We start from the raw sequence: 20,408 nt of genomic DNA, 5'->3' as shown, positions 1-20,408 counted from the left end.
CCGTTGTCTAAATGAAACTCTCCAGAAATCGCTTGTCAAAAATGTTAGTGGTGTAAGTGATGGTATTCTCCCGAGGGCTCAGACGCCTGCCTGCTCCGAGGGGCTTAACATCTCCAGAGAGCGTACCAATAAAACCCAAGGACAGGAGCTTTATGACAGAATGAACAACAAAGCGGCGGAGGCTTTTGGGACTAATGTGGCTTTTAGAGGTTGAGCCTTGAATCCTTATCTCAGGCCTCTCCCCTAGGTCCTCCCTGCTCTCCCCCAGCCAGCCCTCACATACCATCTCCTGCAGGACAGACAGCGGAAGGGAGAGAGAGTTAGCAGAGATGGAAATATAGGAGGACCTGTTTGCTTATGAAAATAAGCACTACTATGGAAACTATCAAATGTGCAAACTAGAACAGTGGCCTAAGGATATCTTGGCAGAGATGAAAGCTTAACACTTAAATTCATGTTTATGGCTTTACATAAGTGAGTTTATAAATACAATTATAGGAAAAGTAAGAGATAGCACATGCGAGTCCATAATGCTGGTTGTTTTTTTCACAGGGTCATTATCTGAATAGCTATGAGCTGTGGCTGACTCACAAGGCCCTTACTTTGGCATTTAAATTATTATATAAACTGGGGCTTAATATAACTACACATCTCCGAGTGGTTTACTGAAGTGGGATGATAAAGGATTCTTACCTCATGTTATCACTGTAGGAGGGTTGCAGTGCTGAATGCCATCAGTGCTGTTTATCTGATGAAATCACCTTATTGTGGAACATTAGTGTATCATTTCTGAACGGGAAGATGGTTCCTGGTTGTGAAGCAGGATCAAATGAAAACAACTAGATGTTATAGAATTAAAGGGTTTATAGTCTGAGTGCGGATAATACAGCAAGAGCGCCACCAAGTGGGGATGACCGGAGGGCCGAGCAGCTGTAAAACCATAAAGAAAAATGGTCAGTGAGTCATAGTGTGGGACCATCACCAAATGCCAAAGTCACACACCTCCAAATGTGACTTGGAGTATAAATTTTTATTTTCATTTCAGATGCAAGTATATGAAACATGTTAGAGGATAAATATTTACAATAAAAGTTGCATAACACACGAAAGCAGGAAATGCAAACATTCAACAAAATTAATACGACAGGGGTACGGAGCGCTAGCCGTCTATCTGAAGGAACACTCGAAGAAGCTATGAATGATTGTCAACCAAAGAAAAAAAAGACGAAATTCAGTGAAAGTCCACACAACACGTGCTCTAACCCTTTTGCAAATAAAAACCAAACGCTAAAAGCATTTATATTAAACTCTGAATGAGTGTAATGTTGCGTTGTCAGTGTGAGTTATGCTGGTGCGATGCTAAACTAATTAGCCTCACTTTGATGCGAGTTGACATCACCATTTTTCAAGAGGACACGGGGAACTTGCACTATTAGTATTGATCATCTAAAACAAACTGTATTGTATATCCAAATGCCTTGGACCTCGTGACACACTTCCCCCCCAGCTGAATAATATATACAAACTCCAACATCACCCAAACTATCAGCCCAACCAGTGAAATGTGTCATTTTTGTTCAAGACTCCTTAAATTAATGTACAACTGTAATGCTAACTGCAAGGTGTGGTATGAACTGTTGCAATGAGCCCTGAGGAAATGCATTGATTCTAATGTTTTTGTATTCTGACTCCAGCTGAAATAAAAGCTACGCAGCAGAGGCATTTTCTAAGTATATATTAAACAACAGCCACAATGATCAGAGGACTTCTTCCCCACCCACGAAGAGTAAAGCTGAATCACAAGCCTACAGTCACTGCAAGTCAGACCATACGTCTACCGTCACCATTTTACATCTCTAAATCACATGGCTTGCAAGCTTAGGATACACAATGTGGGGCAGAGTGAGGCGATGGCACAACAGGATGTGAACTGTAGAGTCGCTAGTTCTGAGAGTTACGCAGTAGTGTTGATTATGCATGTTGCGGTTCAGTTTAATTTACATGAGCCGTTGTGGCGGTTGCAATGAAAAATAGAAACAAAACACATTTCACAGTAGTATATATTTTTGTTTCCTTTTTGTCACTGTTTGTTAAATACATACATAGAACAAGACACATGGCTTCTACAATGAGGAAAATCTTGCTGGTGCTGTAAGTCGCAAACAAAAGAAAAAGAAAGCTGTTCCACCTTTGATGAGTTAAATGTTTTACTGATCAAACGGAAACATCAGCTCAAAGTGACTTTGAAGCTAAGTGAGGCCTTTATTACATTATGGAGGATTAATGGGTCACAATCCAGAGTTCCATTCATGAGACCTCCACCAGCAAATAATATCCTTCAACTCGGTTTGTTTTCCTGCCTTTCTTCCTCGTGTATAATAACGTTAATTATCCTTCTGAAATCAGAAACTGCCTATCTATACCATTTACCCACACGTACCCATTCATTATCATTCAACTGCTTCCGTCACAAAAAAGGAGAAAGAAAAAAAGAAGCAGTCATCCAACTCAAACGGTCGATAAAGCTGAAAAACAAACACTATAAAGTATTACATACTTTAAAAAGATAAGCCTATAACTCTGCAGGCATTTGCAAATGAGTTTCAATGAATGAACCTTTTCCAGAGGTGCTTCTTCGTGAGGTCTCATTACTGACAGACTCCTCACTTTACAACCGGTTGTAGACGGACCATCCCCGCTGGACTCTGTATACTACGCAAAGTTGAAGGGTCCGAGGTGGGTTACGGGGGTCCAAGGCTGTCCAGAGGAGCACTGGGATAAAACCTTAATGCTTACAATAACAGGCCGAGAGGCCAGGGACAGAGGAAAAAAGGGCCAGAGCAAATGGTCCTGGAAATGCAAAGAGCTCCAGGGAACGTCATCCTTACTCGTGAAGAAAGTGTGCGCTATCAAAAGTAGATCTGCTTGGCATGTGAAGGGTTCTGCTCCATGGGGCAGTACGGACATTTCAACCTGAGGAAGAGAAACGGGAACCGGATGTTACAGTGTGTGGTTTGTTAAAAAGGATGATACTTCTTGTGTACTCTGATAAACACAAATCTAGTATCTGACCATTTTGGGTAATGAACTATTCGTTTTCTGATTGATAATGTAATTTAAAGAAAGCCATTGGTTTCCATTCATGTCACCACAGTATGTCAGAGCCCCACTGAGTTTACGTTTTAACTGCAAACAAAATACAAGTAATCGTTCATGTTCTCTTTTCAGTTATAATAGGATTTTCAGATATAATAGAAAAATAGCTCTCAATATCAATGCAATATCTACAGCAACAGTGCTGGTATGTTTTCCACTGGTTGATGACTTGAATTTATTCAGCACAAATAAGCATGTCAAATTAGTTAAATGCTTTGTTCAAAGATAATACTGTTCTGTTTTTATGTGAAGTGTCTTTAAGCATTAGGAAAGGCACTATACAAATCTCATGCATTATAATACATCGCACATATCAAACAACCAGGCTGTATTGCTGACTTACTTCCCAGCGTTAGTCAGTTTGTTGAGGGCATCTCTGGAGATGACGTGGCCGCAGATGAGCTTCATGGGGGGGTTGCTTTCTGAGGTCTGCTGCCTGAGGATTGGGCAGGCGAACACAGAGTGGTACCAGCACTTCTTCCCCAGGTCAATTTCAATCTAAGGGAGCAGATAGGCGTGATCAGTTGAAAGGTGAATAAGAATGAAAAGGAGCAATAGATGCTCTTTAGAAATTCAGAGGGACTTACAGGCAGCTCATCTTTGTGCGTCCAGACTCCACTGCACTGTCTCTGCTCTATCACCTGCTTGATGTTCATCAGCACAGGCAAGGCCATACAGCCTGATGCAAAACTGCAGAGAAACAGACATGGCGGAGATTAATAAGTCTGACTGTGGTTGAAATCTTTTAATATCAATTTTGGTGAGTTTGTGTTGTTCATGGTTTTCTGACCTAACACTGAGAGGAGACTCTACAGAGAGGCCCAGTAAAGAGCAGGCATCCCTGGTGAAGATGTTACAGATCTCGGCCCACTGATTGGTCTCCAGCAGGCTGCGGTACGGAGAGTTATCAATGCCATGACGCAGGTACACCAGGCTGCCCATCAGGATCTGTATGTCTGCAGGGACCCAAAGAACATGTGTGATAAACAATCAAATCAAAGTTTAAAAGAGAATTGTGTGATAAGACTCAGAGAAATCATATATATGCCTGAAGGTGAAGATGGGACTCTTCCTAAAAGAGTCAGAGACACAAATCATTTAAATCTTAGAAAAGGGACATATCATCAGAAACACAGTTTTGCATTCAACCCTAAAAACTGTGAAATTAGACAATTGGTTCATTTTTTTGTGAGCGGCTTCTTTTTGAAAAATGTTGGATTAAACAAGCTCAAATTTGGCGCCACTGTCTATGTCACATGCAGGCTCATTACAATATAGCACCCCCCAACTGAATATCTCCAACAGCGGCTTGAGAACTACATTTGCAATTACCCTTGCAAGCAAATCAGAGCAGGTGCAAAAACTTTATTTAAAAACAATTATGAAGTGTTTTTTTTACATTAAAAGCATGTTAACATAATATGTCCCTTTTTACAAAAACTGTGAAATACAAATCAAGTTGAGCATCATTGTACGTTTTTGCCAGGAATGTCACAACGATGATTGAGCAGATCAGCTAAACGAGCAGCATTAGACGCCGAGGCATGCTGTGTACCTCTCTGGTGCTGGGAGGCGAAGGGCTGGAAGTGCCGAGCATACTGCAGGGCCTCCATTTGGTTGCCGATTCCTCCACTGAGCAGGCTGATGAAGTACAGGCGGTGCAGCTTGAACTCTAGACTGCTGTTCAGGTCCAGGAGACGCTGCCGATTTGTCACGGCCCACCTAAAGACGCACAGACATAGGTAAGAACGGTCAACTATGTTAGGTATATATATATAGATATATAGAATGAACAGCTCTTTGAAATGGTGTTCTTGCAATATTATTATAATCATTATATCAGTGTGGTAAAATAGTCTTAAAATGACAACAATATGAATAATCCTATGTATTTATATAGCAATATATTGTGCAACAAAAGTAGGTAACCTGACAGGCCTAGATGACAGAGAACAAAATGAAAAGAAAAAAGAAAACATACTCCAGTGCCGGCCTGAGGTCCTGCATCCTCAGAGCCTCAAGGATTCTGTTCAGCTCCAGGAAAGGCTGCTTCATACTCATATCTATAACTACACCAGACTCCTAGAAACAGACAAGGGTAAATGTGGCTTATCAAGAATTGTTACATTTATTATCCAGCCACAAATCAAAGATTAAAGTACATTTGAAGCCTTGTGGTTTTTCTTAAATTAATTGTATTCAGGCTGTGTTTACATGAAACATGTTGAAGGCACTCGGCACCTACCTGGCAAAGATCCTCTGCTACACTCAGCATCCCTTGTCTGTACAGGTGCTCCACAATCGTCTCACTCAGGTATTTCTGTCTCTCAGGGGTGTCCCACACCGTCTCTGCCACCACAGCACTGATCTCTGCATCAAAATTCTGCAGAGAACAATATCAAAAATTAAGTACATGCTTAAGAAATCAAATAAAACGTTAAAGAAAGTTGCTACCTGTCCTTACCCTGTCAATGGCTTTGCCCACTTTTGACACACTGCCATGGATATCCTTATGTCGCGATGCTAGCATCTGCACTGTTTCTTTGATATTCTTACAACACTGTGCCATAGTCTGAGATAGGACTGATAGGTCTGCATCTTGTACTCCTGCAAAAGAGAAAAAGAAAAAGTCTCAACTCTGCATGTCGATAACAATAGAGCTTGGAAAAAGCCTCACTATTAAAGCACTATTTTCATCCATATATAAAGATATTAAAACAGGTATGAGAATAAGATTACTATGTTACACTTAAATATTAAATGGTATCGCTTTGTGGTGTTCAGTCACCTTGTGCTCATCAGTTTTACATTACATTGCATTTAGCTGACGCTTTTGTCCAAAGCGACTTACAATAAGTACATTCGACCAGGAAGACACAACCTTGAAGAAAACAGAATCATATAAGTACATCAGGTTTCATAGAGCCAAACATTTCAAGTGCTACTCAACTGGCTTTAGGTAAGCCAGTCCTTTATTAGTATAAAAGTGCTTCGTTAATAGTGCTAACGTTTTACTTACCAAAAGCAACTAGTTGTCCTCGTATCTCGCACACGCTGCGCAGGAGCTCGTCTAGCCTCTCCTCCGACTGGTGGCCGTACATCACGAAGCGATGAAGCACTTTCTCCAGCTCCCGCTCCACACACGCACACTGTTCCATAATTCAGACTGGAACACTCACACACACAACGACACCTAGATTTAAAAGAAAAAACAGGTCAATGGCAAAGAACAGGTCAAGCCAGTGGCAAGTACCAGTCCAGATATTAGACCATTTACACACACAAAAAAAAGAAAGAATACTAATTTTGTAAAGCCCAAGTCTAAATAAAAATATTTCTAAAGCATGTTTTTAAAGAATTGTGACCAAGACACCAGGGCGTGACCCTTTAATGATGAGAAACAAACTTGTCAGTCCACAGTTTTGGCAACAATGTTTTTTAAACTAGCTCAACAGACATGACAATGGTGAAAGAATATCCCAGCTGATGTATATGATATTGAATCAATCTTAAAGAAAATCCTGCCAAAAGTTCAATGTAACAAACCAGTTGCCTGTAGTATTTGACAGACCTGATCATACTGACAACACCATGATTTTCTCACAGCTGTCTCTTGACACTAAAAGGTTTTAAATATAAATTCGACAATTGGTAGGCACCAGATATTATTTATTATCAGGAGATAGATGCGAATCGTCCCAATACTGCCCTCATTAAAAGTGTTGCCTGGTATAACTCTGCTAACAACTAGCAAGGCCTTAAAAATGTTAAATACAGGCACACTGTGTACTCTGCGGCCTGGTGTTTACTAACGTCAGTCACTAGCGTCTCAACCACACTAAAGTGTCATTTAATCCTATAAAGACAGTGTTTATCAGCCATTACTTTTGGGAATCTCGTCTGCATTCAGATAGATGTACCTTCCTATTAGAGAAAATCCCCGATAGGTGTAGCTTTGCTGTAGCTCACTGTTTATAAGCTGAATATAGAAAATGTCCACCTAGCAGTTCACGTCATAGAGCTAACCAACATAAACGCAAGTTATATTTCCTATTTTAACACCAACATAACATTTCACATTTGTAATACTCACTAACAATGATTTACGCAAAGTGTCACACGTTTCCAACCAAGTATTTTGATGAGATGCGGTAAATAAGAAAAGAAGGCTGCCGCAGAGCTAACATAAACAAACGGTGGCTGGCTAGCTACAAAAGCTCGCCATTGCTAGCAGCTAAACAGCTAGTTGATGCTAGCCCGCTGCTGACTGACAAGGCCCAACTTATTTCAGGAGAGAATGACAACCCGCTTGTCTACAACATTGTGTACTATCCGATCTCTTAAAACATCTACCGCCTTTGAACAAAATGATATGATGTGTCTGAATAAAAGCCACTCACCTATCCTGCTAATTAGTTAGCAAACATTAGCGTTAGCCACTTGCCTGTTATGGCAACACTTCACCAGCAGTTGTAATGCGGATCTTCCTGTGTCGCATTCTGCATAAACTGGACATTTCACAATAAAAGTCCTTTTCTCTGCGACATCAAGCAAACAGTAGCGTACAAAAATAAGTTTCACTATATGACTTTCCTCATGCACATCAAGCTGTCACAACTAATACTTTCAAGGTCTGCAGAGAAAGGAGTTTATGCATCATCACGTAACGTATTTAATTTGAATGTTATAGCTGGTCAAAGTAGCTCTAATTTGAAATATGAGTTAATGGTAGCAATGCATTATATTTTTCAATCATATTATGTTATGTATCTAAAATCTTCATCCACAAAAATAACTTGTAAGCCGTATCTGATGTTATTTGATTATATCTGATAGTATACCACGAGTACTTAGTGCTTATCACGAATGTGATAAAATGTAAACATCCTTTTTTTCATTATAGATTAATCTGCTCCTCGTTTTTTTCCGATCAATTATGTACAAAGTGAGAAATTCCCTTACAGTTGGTGTCACCCTCAAATATATTATTATGTGTCCAAATCTCATAATTATCCATGTAGCTTATCATATTAGATAGGAAGTCAAATCAAGTGTCATACCACCACTGAATATTAGCGGCTTGTATAGAGCTTGACTAACTAGGTCAGTTTAAAAAAGACAGATTTGAAATGTGATTTTGTGTTTACATTCTTACTGTCATTGATATAGCACCTACATTATAATAATCATGAGACTGAACCTTTGTTTGTTTAGTATCATATCACACAACCGGGAAAAGTAGCATGAATGAATTTAGAAATTAAGTCAGTTGTATTTATCTTTCGACAGGATTTGCTGTACCAGACTGCATTTGAGATTTGCTCAATATGTGGATTAACATCAACCTCTCCCCAGCCAATCCCCCTTCATTTAGAAGCTTCTTGTAAGATTGCTTATAGATACCCACACATCATATTGTTTACGCATTGCTTAACAGTGTGTTGCATTGCTGAGGGTGGGTAAGGTCTTTGGACTTGAGTGGGCTGGTGTGACTAATCTATCAGTGATGTATAGACTAAAGCTCCCATAACTCAGGTGCTCATCATTCTTTCCCTCTGAGTCCTCCTGCTGTCTACAGTGCTGCCATAACCTCAGAGTTTCAATTATATCAACACTTCAATGCACTCTAGATCACACTATCTCACTCCACACTCACATGTTGCATGGTGTCCTGTCTAACCTTTAAAAACGTTATTGTTCTGAACGATCAAGTTTTACACATTCACTCTGTGTCATTCCAGTATTATCTGTTTTTGTATGACGCATAATGAAATAGTGTACGTCAGTTTACTGTATGAGATGTAGATCCAACCTCTTTTTAGTGCATGTGAAGAGTTCAGAGGGATCATGATTCATGTTTGTCATGCCATTAGAGCCTCTAATGAAATATGAAATAATTTACAGGATATACCTGTAAGGTAATCTAGAGTCTATAAACATTAGTCTATTAAAAATAATAGAGTTAATACAAAATGAATGATGCAAAAAAAGATATATCGGTTGAAAAGCTCTATGAGTAGAGTACACTCCACCAAGGTCAGGGACTCAGTGATTAGTTTGGCTATAGGAACATTAATAATGTGTACAAAATATATAATGGACCCTCATTCTAAGTTTTATGCAATATTTAGTCAGGGAGGATGTAATTAAAGGTTTTCCATTGGCTTGCCCTGAATGACTTAATGACTGAGAATGAATGGTATAATCTCATGATGAATTAGGTTAGGGACAGAAGGCTTATCGAAACTCCCTACAGACACCCAGACCCAGACACACAGACACCCAGACTGTTGCTAAGAAGGTATGGCTTCTGTAGCAATGAGTACAGTAGAATAACATGATCCCCTTTGATCAAATATTTGGTAGTGAGTGACAGAAAAGCTTTACAGTGAGCCTGAAACTTACATTTTAATTGGCTGAAGTGATTCCTGGAACATAGAAATCCAGATATGAAAAGGAAAAACATGAACTACATCATTGTGAGAGTACCTTAACAAGTGTTGTTGCACAGGAGTTCTGCATGTGAGCTGTCAAAGTTGGGTGGTCTATGTTAACCTTTGACCTGTCCTGTTGTATCCCAGCTACACATTACAGTACTATTCACACACACACATGCACACACAGAGACACACAAAAACATAAAACATTAAAAACACCTTCAATTTTAAGCATAATCTCATAAGCAGAGGTTATGTGGACATTGTGTGGGCTGTACTTCGAGGTTTGTTTTCCCCCTTTCTTTCCCCTCCAGCATTCCCAGGCTGAAGCTATGGCTATCTGGCCCTGATAGTATGGGTTTATATATAGAGGAGCCCTGTGACTGATCTGGCTGTAAGTGTCAGATTCCAGGCACACTCATCCGTCCTGGCTGGATCAGCACCTGCTGCTAACTATAAACCCACCCACCCCCAGCGCCGCCCCCTAGCCCAGGTCACACAGGAAAGCCAATGTCCAACCAAACCCCAGCTTGGAAAAGAAAAGAGATCCAGGTTGGACACTATAAAAAATGTCCCCGATGTCGGCTAAGAGGGGACAGGGGAGGGGCAGAAATAGAGATGGAAGCATTAGAGGATGGGTCTGAGCGAGATGCCCCTCTTTGCTTTTTCTATTCAAGTCTGATGGCAGTGTCTTTTACATTCTGAGCTTGTCTAGCCAGACTGGCTCTGCCAGACTGGACTGTACGAGCCGCTCTGTCCTGGATTCACCATGCACACAGTGGTCTCGTAAACGTGGAATGTGCTTTTGATTTTGAGAAAGGGTTTTGTGGATGAGGGGCAGATATTGCAACACAGAGGAACTCCATGCCCTCGGGAAAGCCTCATCACTGGCCAAGGTACAGTACCAATCATTTCGTCTTTCTCCCCTTGCATGCGGAGCAGTCAGTCCTACACAAAGCCATGTGAAGAGTTTAGAGAAAGGGCATGTATTTGGCAGAGCTAATTTTCCACTTACTGTATGTGGAAAAATGTAATTCAAAAAAAGTTTCACATCAAATATAATGTATTGATGAAATCTTGTTAATGTTTAACCACATGTAAAGATACACATACTTTCTGGTATTAACTGAATGTTTTGGAAAACTTAAAGCGAGTTTTTGTATTGTGTTGTTGTGATCATTTCAATAGTGCTTTTAAGGGCATCATGACAGTGTTATATTTTTGTCCTGATCCCTTTTGAAAGTTTGAAATGCTAATATTCTCAGAACATTTATTTATTAATTATTTAATCTAAATGTGCTGTTTGCAAGGTAACAAACAGGAGAAATGCACAGTTTAGTCTCTATATTTCCTATAAATAGGCTTTTGCCACTCATTGATTTTCAACAGTGTAACTGGTGATATAAATGAATGAGCTACACACCCTCCAGGTTACCATATCTTATTTCCAGTCCAGGAACAGAGCCCAGAGCAGGCAAGAGGAGCAAACTGGACTGGCCGCAGTGAGAATTTGGAGTTTGTGGACGAGCAATGGACAGCTGGACTCTAAAGGGGGATAGCTACTCCTTCCTGCGCAGTGCACCCCATCGTAACTTTTCCCTGTGTCATCGTGACGGCACCCCAAACCACGTTGAAATCTTTGACATCATCAACGTCCCTCAGCGCAGTGCCATTTCAGAGACAACCTGCCTTTGTGACATATTTGGAGACGACTGTGAGTCAGCCTCCCTCTCAAGCAGCCCTGCTGCAGGAGCTTTTATCATTTCCCAAAGGGAGGTGGACGGGACAGCTGCTGCATCACCTCTGGTGGATGATCTGAACGACTCAGGCTCCTACCACACTGCACCGGGCTCTAGTGAAGGAGAGGAGGGCTTTGAAGATTCAAGAGAAAGGTTTAACAGCCCCTTGTTGCAGGGCGAGTCTTCAGAGAGCAGCCGGTTCGAGGGTCAGAAAATAAGCTCAGGACATTCAGACGTTTCGGAGAAAAGTGGCCCAAATTTAGAAACAGAAAGCAAATCTCCAGCACTTCAGTTTAGTACAGATTGCCCATTACCTGAAGTCCTAAATAGTGGTGAGAGGACCCCCTCTTCTGGACAAAACAGCCCCTATACCCTCAGTACAGAAGGACGAGCATTATCCTTGTCTTCTTCCCCAGTTGAAAAGAGATGTTCACCCTCCTCCCCTGGTGCTAGAGAATCTGAACCAAGGACAACCACTCCAACTGTCAAAGATAGACATAACAGTCCCTCCTCTGAACCTCTGAACTGTGTCAGCTCTTCCCCCTCTGAATCAGTGAGCACACAACCGTTAACTGGGTTGAGAGCAGCACAAGGCTCTCCAGAGTCAAGGAATATTTACTATAATCAACACAGCAGTCCCTCACCTGAGCCTACATCCAAAGATTTTTTTCAAGATTTGACAGAATCTGCTTTTGAAACTCGAGCCACGCTTTCATCTCCTTTACATTCATCCAGTAGTAGAGAGTTATTATCCCAGTCTAGAGAAACACTGGCCTCTCCTGAGCTGAATAATAGACCTTACTCCCCTGAGACTCAAGCCTCATCACCTTTTTCTGAGCTAAGAGGGAGGGTATCCCTACCTGATCTCCTCAGCAGAGGCTCCACACCCGATATTGAAGAATCTCCCTACACCCCTGAGCTGATCTCAGATCCTTCTCCTCCAGAAAGAGACACTGTGACTACTCCTGAGAGCCAAGATACAAAGTTTACTCCTGAAATTGTAAGTACTGTGTCTTCACCTGGCCCACAATACACACCGCCATCACCTGTAATTTCAATATCAACATCTCCTGAAATTGTGGAGAACAGTGTCTCACCTGAATTAAGACACATAGCTCCCTCTCCTGGACTGCTCAGTGTAGCTTCTTCTGGGACAAGAACTCCGTCTCCCAGCCTCTCACATAAAATAGAGCACATTTCAAGACATTCTGAAAGCAGTACCCAGGTGTCTTCACCTGTGGTAAGTCATAGTTTATCTCCATCACCGGAAGTTAAAAGCAACAACTCTCCCATTGAGCACAGAGACACTGCTCCTTCACCTGAAATCAGGATTACAGCATCCTCACCTGAGGTCAGTAGGAGAGAGTGGCCTTCTGAGGCGGAGACAACATTTACGTCTCCTTTCCTAGAGCTTCACCCTGACTCTGCCTCACCAACAAGTGGCACTTCGTCCCCTCATATCACAGGGATTTCTTACTCTGTTGTCCAGCCAGAGGACAGGGACACTTCCCCATTTGCTGAACTCTTTGGCCTCTCCACCCCTGAGCCTGATAGGACACTTGAGTACCCTGAAGTAAAGAGCCCTACCCCAAGCAGAAACAGTATTCAGAGCAGTATAGCAGAGTCCACTGGTACACCAAGAGGCTCCCCTCACAAATTGGCCCTCACAAACTCTGTCCTGCAGCCTGAAAAAACGTTGTCAAACCAACCCAGGTATCTAACACCTTCACCTCAGCCAAAACATCACACTCCCTCCCCTGAGCCAAGATATCCTACTGCTTCATCGGACAAGTCTCAAAGTTCCTCATCTCAGCATAGAAGTAGAGATCCATCACCTGCTGTCCTATCTCCTGAGCATTCACCAGCAACCCTCTCCACTGGGGGTAGCCCTCACTGCACACTACCTACTCCTCCTCTAAGAAATAAACCTGAGGTTGAGGAGAATACCACATCGGTTGATATTATAACACAATATCCCACACATTTGGAAAACAAGAGTGTGTCACCCTTATTTGAATTAGAAAGGGGAGACATATCAGTTGTAGCTGAAATCAAAAGCAGTTCGCCAGTGCAGTCAACTTTATCCCCTTCACCTTTCTTAGCTGAGGAAAAGGTAGATAGTTCACTGAAAAAACAAAGCACTGAGAGAGAGGCAACACCAAAAGAAGATAACCTTCAGGAAAACTCAGGTTTAGCTTCTTTTCCTGAGGAAAAACGAACCATTAGCCCCAGCTTAGTTCAGAAAGAAGTCACTTTTATCAATCCCCCCACTGAAATCAAGTGTCCCTCCCCTAATCTTCTAGTCTCTAAAACTGGGAGTCCAAGTATTCCCCTTGTCTACAGGGCTTCATCCAACTCACCTGTACAGAGACTGGAAAACTCACAGCCTCAATTCAATACTTATTCCCCAACTTCTGAAAGCAGCTGCTCAATAAAATCATCTTGTACACCTGAGGCTGCGAGAAGAGGGCTGTCAACCAAAGTTGGACGTGAAAACAGAGAGAGGATAACAGAAGACATGGCCCACCATATAAACAGAAGGCGGACTCCATCTCCGCCAATTACCAGGTTTACACCTGTCCATATTATAGCCCCTGAGAAACCATACAGACAGTGGCAGAACAGAAGCCATAGCCCCTCTCAGGCTGTAGCATCTTCACCAAGTGGTAATTTAAAGAAAGCGGTGACAAATAGGGAAAGCCCCAATACTGCCCATGTTGACAATAATAGCCAGGCTCACTGGGTCAGCCAAGGAAGGCAATTGGAGATGGAGAGGGAGAGGGAAATGCAGCTGGAGGACGATAGGGAGTTAGAAAGGGAGAGGCAAATGGATAGAGAGATGGAAAGAGAGAGGAAAAAGAGGGAGGAGCTGGTTCCTGAAATGGGGAAGGGTTGGCAGGGGGACGCCAGTTACAGAGGGGAACAGGTTGAGCTGTCATTCAATGCCAGGAATAGAAAAGGGCCTGCGAGTCGCAGCGCAGCTCCCACAAGCAGAGAGACTCGTCAGGGACTGCCAACAGTGCATTCCTATTCAGAGAGCTTGCTTGCAACCAGACAGCTACAGCAACAACAGAGTCTGCTCAGACTTTCCTCCCAACAAGACACCAGGGGTGGTGGTGCCAGCAGACGCCTTCAACCTTCAGCACCCCACAACAAGAACAGTGTTCCAGGACGCAGGGCTGCAAACAGGCCCGGATGTAGTTCCAGCTCCAGTATGGGAAGTGAGCTTGATGATGCAGACGATGAGGTGAAGTGGATTTCAGACTTGGCTTTCAGCAGCCTGTCAAGCTCTGAGATGGATTACCTTGACATGTACAACTCTAGCCACCGTTCATCCACCAACATTTCTCAACCGTCCACACAGGAGAGCCCAGCTGGGGTCAATTCCTCCTGGCCGGCATATGCTGACTTCAGGGGTTCTGCTCCCAAGCTGGACAACGAAGAACTCTTTCTGCAACAACCATCTGCATACTACACAGAGGGCCTCAATCAGTCAAGGCACTCTGAGATCGGTAACTATGAGTGTGTAGATGTGGCCGTGGAAAGACAGGACTCCAGGAGGGTGAGAAGGGGAGTGCCAAAGAGACAGATCCAGCTGAAGAAAAGGAATAATGCAGAAGGGAAGCAGGATGAGAGCAGTGCAAATAGCAGTCCTGTGTTACCAGGGATGGTGGAAAGCCCCTCTCTAGAGGGTCATTCCAGAGAGACATTCATTAGACAACACAGTACACCAGCAGCAATGCAAGAATGCTACCCTTCTGAGCCAAGCCCTGAGCCCACTCAACAAAATGACAGAAGATCCAAACTCAAGAAATCTGCGTCTCTGGATGAAACATTCACCAAAACCAAGATAGCCACTTGTCTTATCAAAAGTGTGTTATCCAAGAAGATGCAGAGTGTTTCTGATGAGCAGGCAGGAGAAGAAGAAAGCCCTGCTTTTGAGGTAAATAACCCAGCAACAGAATGTGCAGTGGCACCACTCAAAGAGTCCCCAAAACCTAATCTGAGTTCCAGTCTTCAATCAGAGTATATATCTGAGGGTCCTCCTGTGAGAAGAGAACCAAACACAGAGGATAGAGCTAAACCAACACAAAACTTTGGAGGGAGATCGAGTAACAGGCCAAGTTCATCCAGCAGCAGTCGAAGTGTTAACTTTTCACATTCTGAGAGTGAAGATGCTGATTCTCAAAGCAGGAATCCAACCTCACTGAAATCTGAAATAAGATCAGAATTGAAAGTGCCATTGCAGTCAAGAACTGGAGTGAGACGAGCCGATGAAAGTAAAACATGGGACGGGACGGAGGATGGTGAAACAGTAGCTCATTCTGCCACTGGAGCCAGCAGCACGCAGGCCAGGGTGACAAACAGAGACCAGGAATGTATAAACAAAGAGGACCATACACAACTTCAACAGGCTGCCAAGAGCTCCTACATGTCACAAACACAGGAGATTACACTCAAAGCCGTGGAAAAAAAGAAAACCTCCCTTAATGTCTGTCTCACACCTGAGGCAGACATCAGACCTTGGGCTTCTTCCCCAGATATAAAAGAGGGTAGTCTAGACACTAGTGTAGATAAGAAATCAGAAGAGGAAGAAGACAATGGGATTAATAAAGTTAAGGTCCCCATTCACAAAGTTAGAGATGTGAGGCGGCTTGTAAAAAATACATATAACCTTTCCTTCAAGGCAACTAGTGCTGTATTGCCATCACATGGGGATGAGGAAAGGATGGACATTTTAAATGAGGAAAGAAAGGAACAAATTAAAGAGGACAGGAGGGAAGCGATAGTTACACAGAGAGAGAGAGAGGCAAGAGAGGAGATAAATACGGGGAAGAGGACGGAGGAACAGAAAGAGGACGCAAAAGATCTAAAGCTGCCAACCTTATCTCCACCTCTTCAGAGGAAAGGAAGCCCTCTCGCTCGTCCACAGCCGATGCAAATACAATACAAAGCTGTTTGCTGGAAAGAAGGCAGACATAAAATACCATGTGGCAAGGACGACTCAGAGAATCAATGTGACAAACCAGATGCTTCTCAAGAGCTCATCACAAAGGTAAGCAGACAATCCCCTTCGAATGCTAACACAACAATGTACACCACAGAAAATAAAGTAATTGCAAAGCCATGTCAACATGGTCCAAACATGGCAGAAGAAACACAAGAGACTATGACACAAATCCATAAAGTGGAAGGGGATGAGAACAAACCTGCGATGGTTAGAACAGACAGGAAACCTCCCATGCTCAGGAGCCTCCCCAAAATGGCCAGTAAGGAGAGAGAGGTTTCCACTGCTGTAGTATTAATAAGGGATGGATCCAGCCAAACCAAAACATCTGCATCTCCAGCTGGGGAAGAGAAGCCCACGCTGCTCCAAGCCCCAGCTGCTTCACTTTCACCTGGGCCCGCTAACACAGGTAGCAGTGGGCACTCAGTTTCCATGTTATTAAAGGAAAAAGGCTTCCATGCTGACATTGGAGCAGTGGTGGGTGACAACCAGAATGCACCTGGAGATAAAGGGGTTCCGTGTAAGCATGTGAACAGCCTAGAGGTCCCTCTTCAGACCACCTCTCCTTCAGATGGTGGTCGGATCGAGTCTCATAGAGAGAGGACGTTCTCCTCCTCATCAACCACATCTGGGCCCTCAGTAGAATCTGACAACACAGACACAATTACAAGAACCAGAGAAAATGAGATAATAAGCAGTAAGCCTATAGTGAAAGACACTGCAAAGCAAAATACTGCACCTTCATTGAGGAATATGCAGGAGCAAACATCTCCCGCCAAAGCAAAGGAACATGGAGATTTTGAAGCAGTGAAAAGACAAGATCCAACTTTCCCCCCAAGGTCACCTGGAGTAAGAAGATTTAGACCGCAACCAATTGAGGTTAAGTCCCTGTCTAAAGAAACACAGAAACAAGAGACGCCCACAAACTCTACAGGAAACAGCAGGCCTCAAGCCATTGAAGTTAAATCTATAGCTAAAAAATCTCAAAAGCCAGTGGTGCCTCCAAAACCAAGCTGCAAGTTTATACCTGCAGATTTAGGAGCAATGCCAAATCAAGCACAGAGACCATCAGTAACAACCTCTACTGTCAACCCATATGGCGAGGAGAGGCCTCAAATAATTGTTGTGTCCTCACCAACAATCTATAGAAAGATATCCAATGACTCAACATCAACATCAAACTATTCGAGAAAACTTGCTGTGTCTACAGTTTCCAGTCTCAAACCTCCACCTTGCAAAGCAACAGCAACCACCATCTCCAATCCCTCAACCCCGTCAACAACCATATCCGAGACAGAGGCATCCAACGTCAAAGGTCAGCAGCAAAAGCCAGGGGTATTGCCTCAGAACTCTAGATATACGCAAAGAGCGACAACATTTGCTACAGCTCCAATATCAGCCACAGGGCCAGTTTTAACCTCAGGTCCAGGTCCAGTGTCTGACCCACAAGTTAACCCTGTCAATGTCCGTGACTCAGCTGGAGCCAACCAGCCAACACAGCCAGCTGTTATGGAGCCAGAAAGCCAACCCCAGTATCCCAGGACGGCATACTCTAATGAACAATCTATGCCAGTAACTTCAAACAATACAAAATATCCCGCTGCTGGTTCAACACAAGTGCCAGGATACATGCACCAGCCGTACCGCAGATCGCTGTCCAGAGAGCGCTCCCAATGGACAGATGACCTGCGTTTTTATGCCTCAGATGACCCGCCAAGCTACGATGAAAGAGAGAGCTTCAGTCCCCTCTTGCTTCCAGATCTGACAGCAAAGAAGTCAAATCGCTATCAGCCCGCCTCCCGCCCCCCTCCCTGCTCCTGCACAGCTGGCTGCCCTTCCCACCCTGGTCTCACCTCTTCTCACCATCACCACAGCCCCCATACCCACACTCCTCCAGCTGCTCCACACTCTCCAGGCCAGGCACTACCTTACCAAGTGGCTCAGCCTCCGCCCCGTCCCCATCAGTGCAGACCTGACCCTCAGCAGATGAGCTACCAGCGCGGCTCTCCTAAAGCAAGTTCCTTTGGTCCAAGCCAGCCCCCCACCATGTACCAGCCTCTCCTCCAGCCTCCTCCTTGCCCACCCCATCCATCACTTATGCAGACCTGCCCTGCTGTGCCCACCCAGCATATTGACCCTCGAAGACCCCCTGTACACAGATCCCCTCAGCAACAGCCACCTGGCATGGCTGGGGCTCCTTACAGTGATCCTGGCCACAACCACTCTCCTGGCCTTCCTCCAATGGATCCCCAGTACATGTGTGGCAATCAAAGTCTGGGGCCATATGGGTCTGAATATGGGGGTGACAGCTCCAGTTTATACTCAGAGAGTAGCTATGGACAGACCCCTCGAAGAGTGCTCCTAGATCCTGAGACAGGGAAGTATTTTTACATTGAAGTGCCTGTACAGCCGCTAAGGAAAATGTTGTTTGACCCTGAGACTGGCCAATATGTGGAAGTGCTCATCCCGCAGCAAGCAATGTCACATTCAGGCTTGTACCCCCCTTCAGCAGCCCCCTACACATCTATCCACAACCCCAACATGTATGCTCCTGCTCCGCAGTACATGCCCTATGCAGCTCCTCCTCCCCAAGCCCACCCCCAGACACAGCCTCAGCCTCCCCGATATCCTGAAGCTGCATCAACAATGCACCCAGGGGGGCTTGGGGTCAGCTACAGAAATCCCTCCGGCCAGGGGCCCAAGCCAGAGCCCCAGAACAATCCACCACTAGACCAGAGCTACCTGGAGAGTATGTATTATGTCCCCACAGGGATGAATGCAAGTCCCAATACCACCCCACCAGACTATTACCACAAACATCCCCCCAACCTACCCCCAACAGGAGGGAAAAGGTCCTGAAATAGAGGACAGAGGCCGCCTTCCTGGAGCCTGTTGGTTTTAAATACACAGTGTATAAAGGGGGGTGTCTAATGTTAGCCTGTAATGTTATTTGAGTTTTCACATTGCAACTGAAGATATTAATTATTTTGTTGTTGTGTATTTGCTGCTGCTTGTTCTGTGCTAGGCTGTTTGAATTGCACAATATATATCATTCTTGAGTTTATAGTTTTGAAAACAAGAAAGTTAGCCTTTTCTATGAGGTGTTCTCAAGATTATTACCTACATTTAAAATGATATTTACACTTTTTGTCACTTTTGATACATAACATCACTGGTAATGCAATGGCACTACACATCATTTTGTTAACTGATGTACCGTTATCTTTAACAGAAACATCTAAAAAAACTGTTTTAAAAGAACCTAATATTTATGTTGTTATTATGTTTTTTGGATGATTGAGTTTGTGCACCTGATGTCTGCAATGAAAATGCCAATAAATGTTGTCACATAAGAAATGCTATGACACTTTTTTATTGATTTCTTTCTATTCCTTCATACACTAATACACTAATATGTAATACTACAAATGTAAATGTACATTTATGTAGCTTTCATGGTACAGTTTTACTGTCTTAAAATATGTAATCAAACTCACAAACTTTATTAGAGAGTTCATTGTTTTTCAGATAAACAATCTTCAGTGAGGGAGATGGCTAAATTGCAAATATGTGACTCTTAATGAGAATAGTGTCTCATGGGCTATGTGGACAGACACCATTCAATACACTAAAATGACACATCTGCAATATGAAAAAGGCAACAATGTGGGGTTTCTATACTGTATATGAGTTCAACAAGCTATTCATATACTTCAAACTAGACCAAAAGATACAGAGACTTTAGTGATAAAGGAGAAAGTCATTGCTTAATATTTACACAATAATGTATCAAATGTTAGCCAGTTGCTGCTTTGAAACCAGCTTTGCAAAAAATTACCTTTTTTAGCTGCATCCGTTAGATGTTTCGCCCTTGGCCTTTAGAGGGTGCTGTAACTTTAAACATTGTACAATAGCAAAAATTAACATTTAAAAAAAAAAAAACGTTATATTAATCAGTGATTTTTGTACTGATCCATTATAATTTTGTCGCCGGTTTTGAAATCTTGTTAATTCTCCATAAGACAGAGAAAACATAAATTTTGCTCATAAAAGATGTCTGCTGTGAAT

The 20,408-nt window shown here is 43.1% G+C and overlaps 2 protein-coding genes across 6 annotated transcripts; one reads left to right on the top strand and one right to left on the bottom strand.

Annotated features, from left to right (window-relative positions):
- Positions 1-1,011: 1,011 nt before the first annotated feature.
- rmnd5b (required for meiotic nuclear division 5 homolog B) lies at positions 1,012-7,701 on the bottom strand. Of its 4 annotated transcripts, none has more exons than XM_034232637.1 (11): positions 7,601-7,701; positions 6,176-6,349; positions 5,621-5,763; positions 5,402-5,539; positions 5,138-5,238; positions 4,712-4,878; positions 4,205-4,228; positions 3,947-4,112; positions 3,744-3,846; positions 3,500-3,654; positions 1,012-2,973 (listed from the first exon to the last, which is right to left on the bottom strand). In XM_034232637.1, the coding sequence occupies exons 2-11, from the start codon at positions 6,312-6,314 to the stop codon at positions 2,910-2,912; spliced, it is 1,200 nt and encodes a 399-aa protein (XP_034088528.1). In that variant the 5' UTR covers positions 6,315-6,349; positions 7,601-7,701; the 3' UTR covers positions 1,012-2,909. The 4 variants fall into 4 exon arrangements, with proteins under 4 accessions (XP_034088528.1, XP_034088527.1, XP_034088530.1 ...); XM_034232636.1 differs by having other exon boundaries at positions 7,557-7,650; XM_034232639.1 differs by lacking the exon at positions 7,601-7,701 and adding an exon at positions 7,250-7,440.
- Positions 7,702-10,130: 2,429 nt separating this feature from the next.
- Positions 10,131-19,702, top strand: si:ch73-43g23.1. Of its 2 annotated transcripts, none has more exons than XM_034232676.1 (2): positions 10,131-10,489; positions 11,050-19,702. In XM_034232676.1, the coding sequence occupies exon 2, from the start codon at positions 11,124-11,126 to the stop codon at positions 19,197-19,199; it is 8,076 nt and encodes a 2,691-aa protein (XP_034088567.1). In that variant the 5' UTR covers positions 10,131-10,489; positions 11,050-11,123; the 3' UTR covers positions 19,200-19,702. The 2 variants fall into 2 exon arrangements, with proteins under 2 accessions (XP_034088567.1, XP_034088566.1); XM_034232675.1 differs by having other exon boundaries at positions 11,045-19,702.
- The last annotated feature ends 706 nt before the right edge of the window (positions 19,703-20,408 follow it).

The sequence above is a fragment of the Gymnodraco acuticeps genome, unplaced genomic scaffold (assembly GCF_902827175.1).
Source record: "Gymnodraco acuticeps unplaced genomic scaffold, fGymAcu1.1, whole genome shotgun sequence".
In the NCBI taxonomy this organism is placed as follows: Eukaryota; Metazoa; Chordata; class Actinopteri; order Perciformes; family Bathydraconidae; genus Gymnodraco; species Gymnodraco acuticeps.
This window is presented reverse-complemented; position numbering and strand designations above follow the sequence as displayed.

Coding starts and splice junctions, on each gene's coding strand:
- rmnd5b (XM_034232637.1), bottom strand. CDS start 6,314: ATGGAACAGTGTGCGTGTGTGGAGCGGGAGCTGGAGAAAGTGCTTCAT. Junction 5,540..5,620: donor TGGGCAAAGCCATTGACAGG/GTAAGGACAGGT, acceptor TGTTCTCTGCAG/AATTTTGATGCAGAGATCAG. Junction 4,229..4,711: donor CGCCTCCCAGCACCAGAGAG/GTACACAGCATG, acceptor TGACTCTTTTAG/GAAGAGTCCCATCTTCACCT.
- si:ch73-43g23.1 (XM_034232676.1), top strand. CDS start 11,124: ATGGACAGCTGGACTCTAAAGGGGGATAGCTACTCCTTCCTGCGCAGT.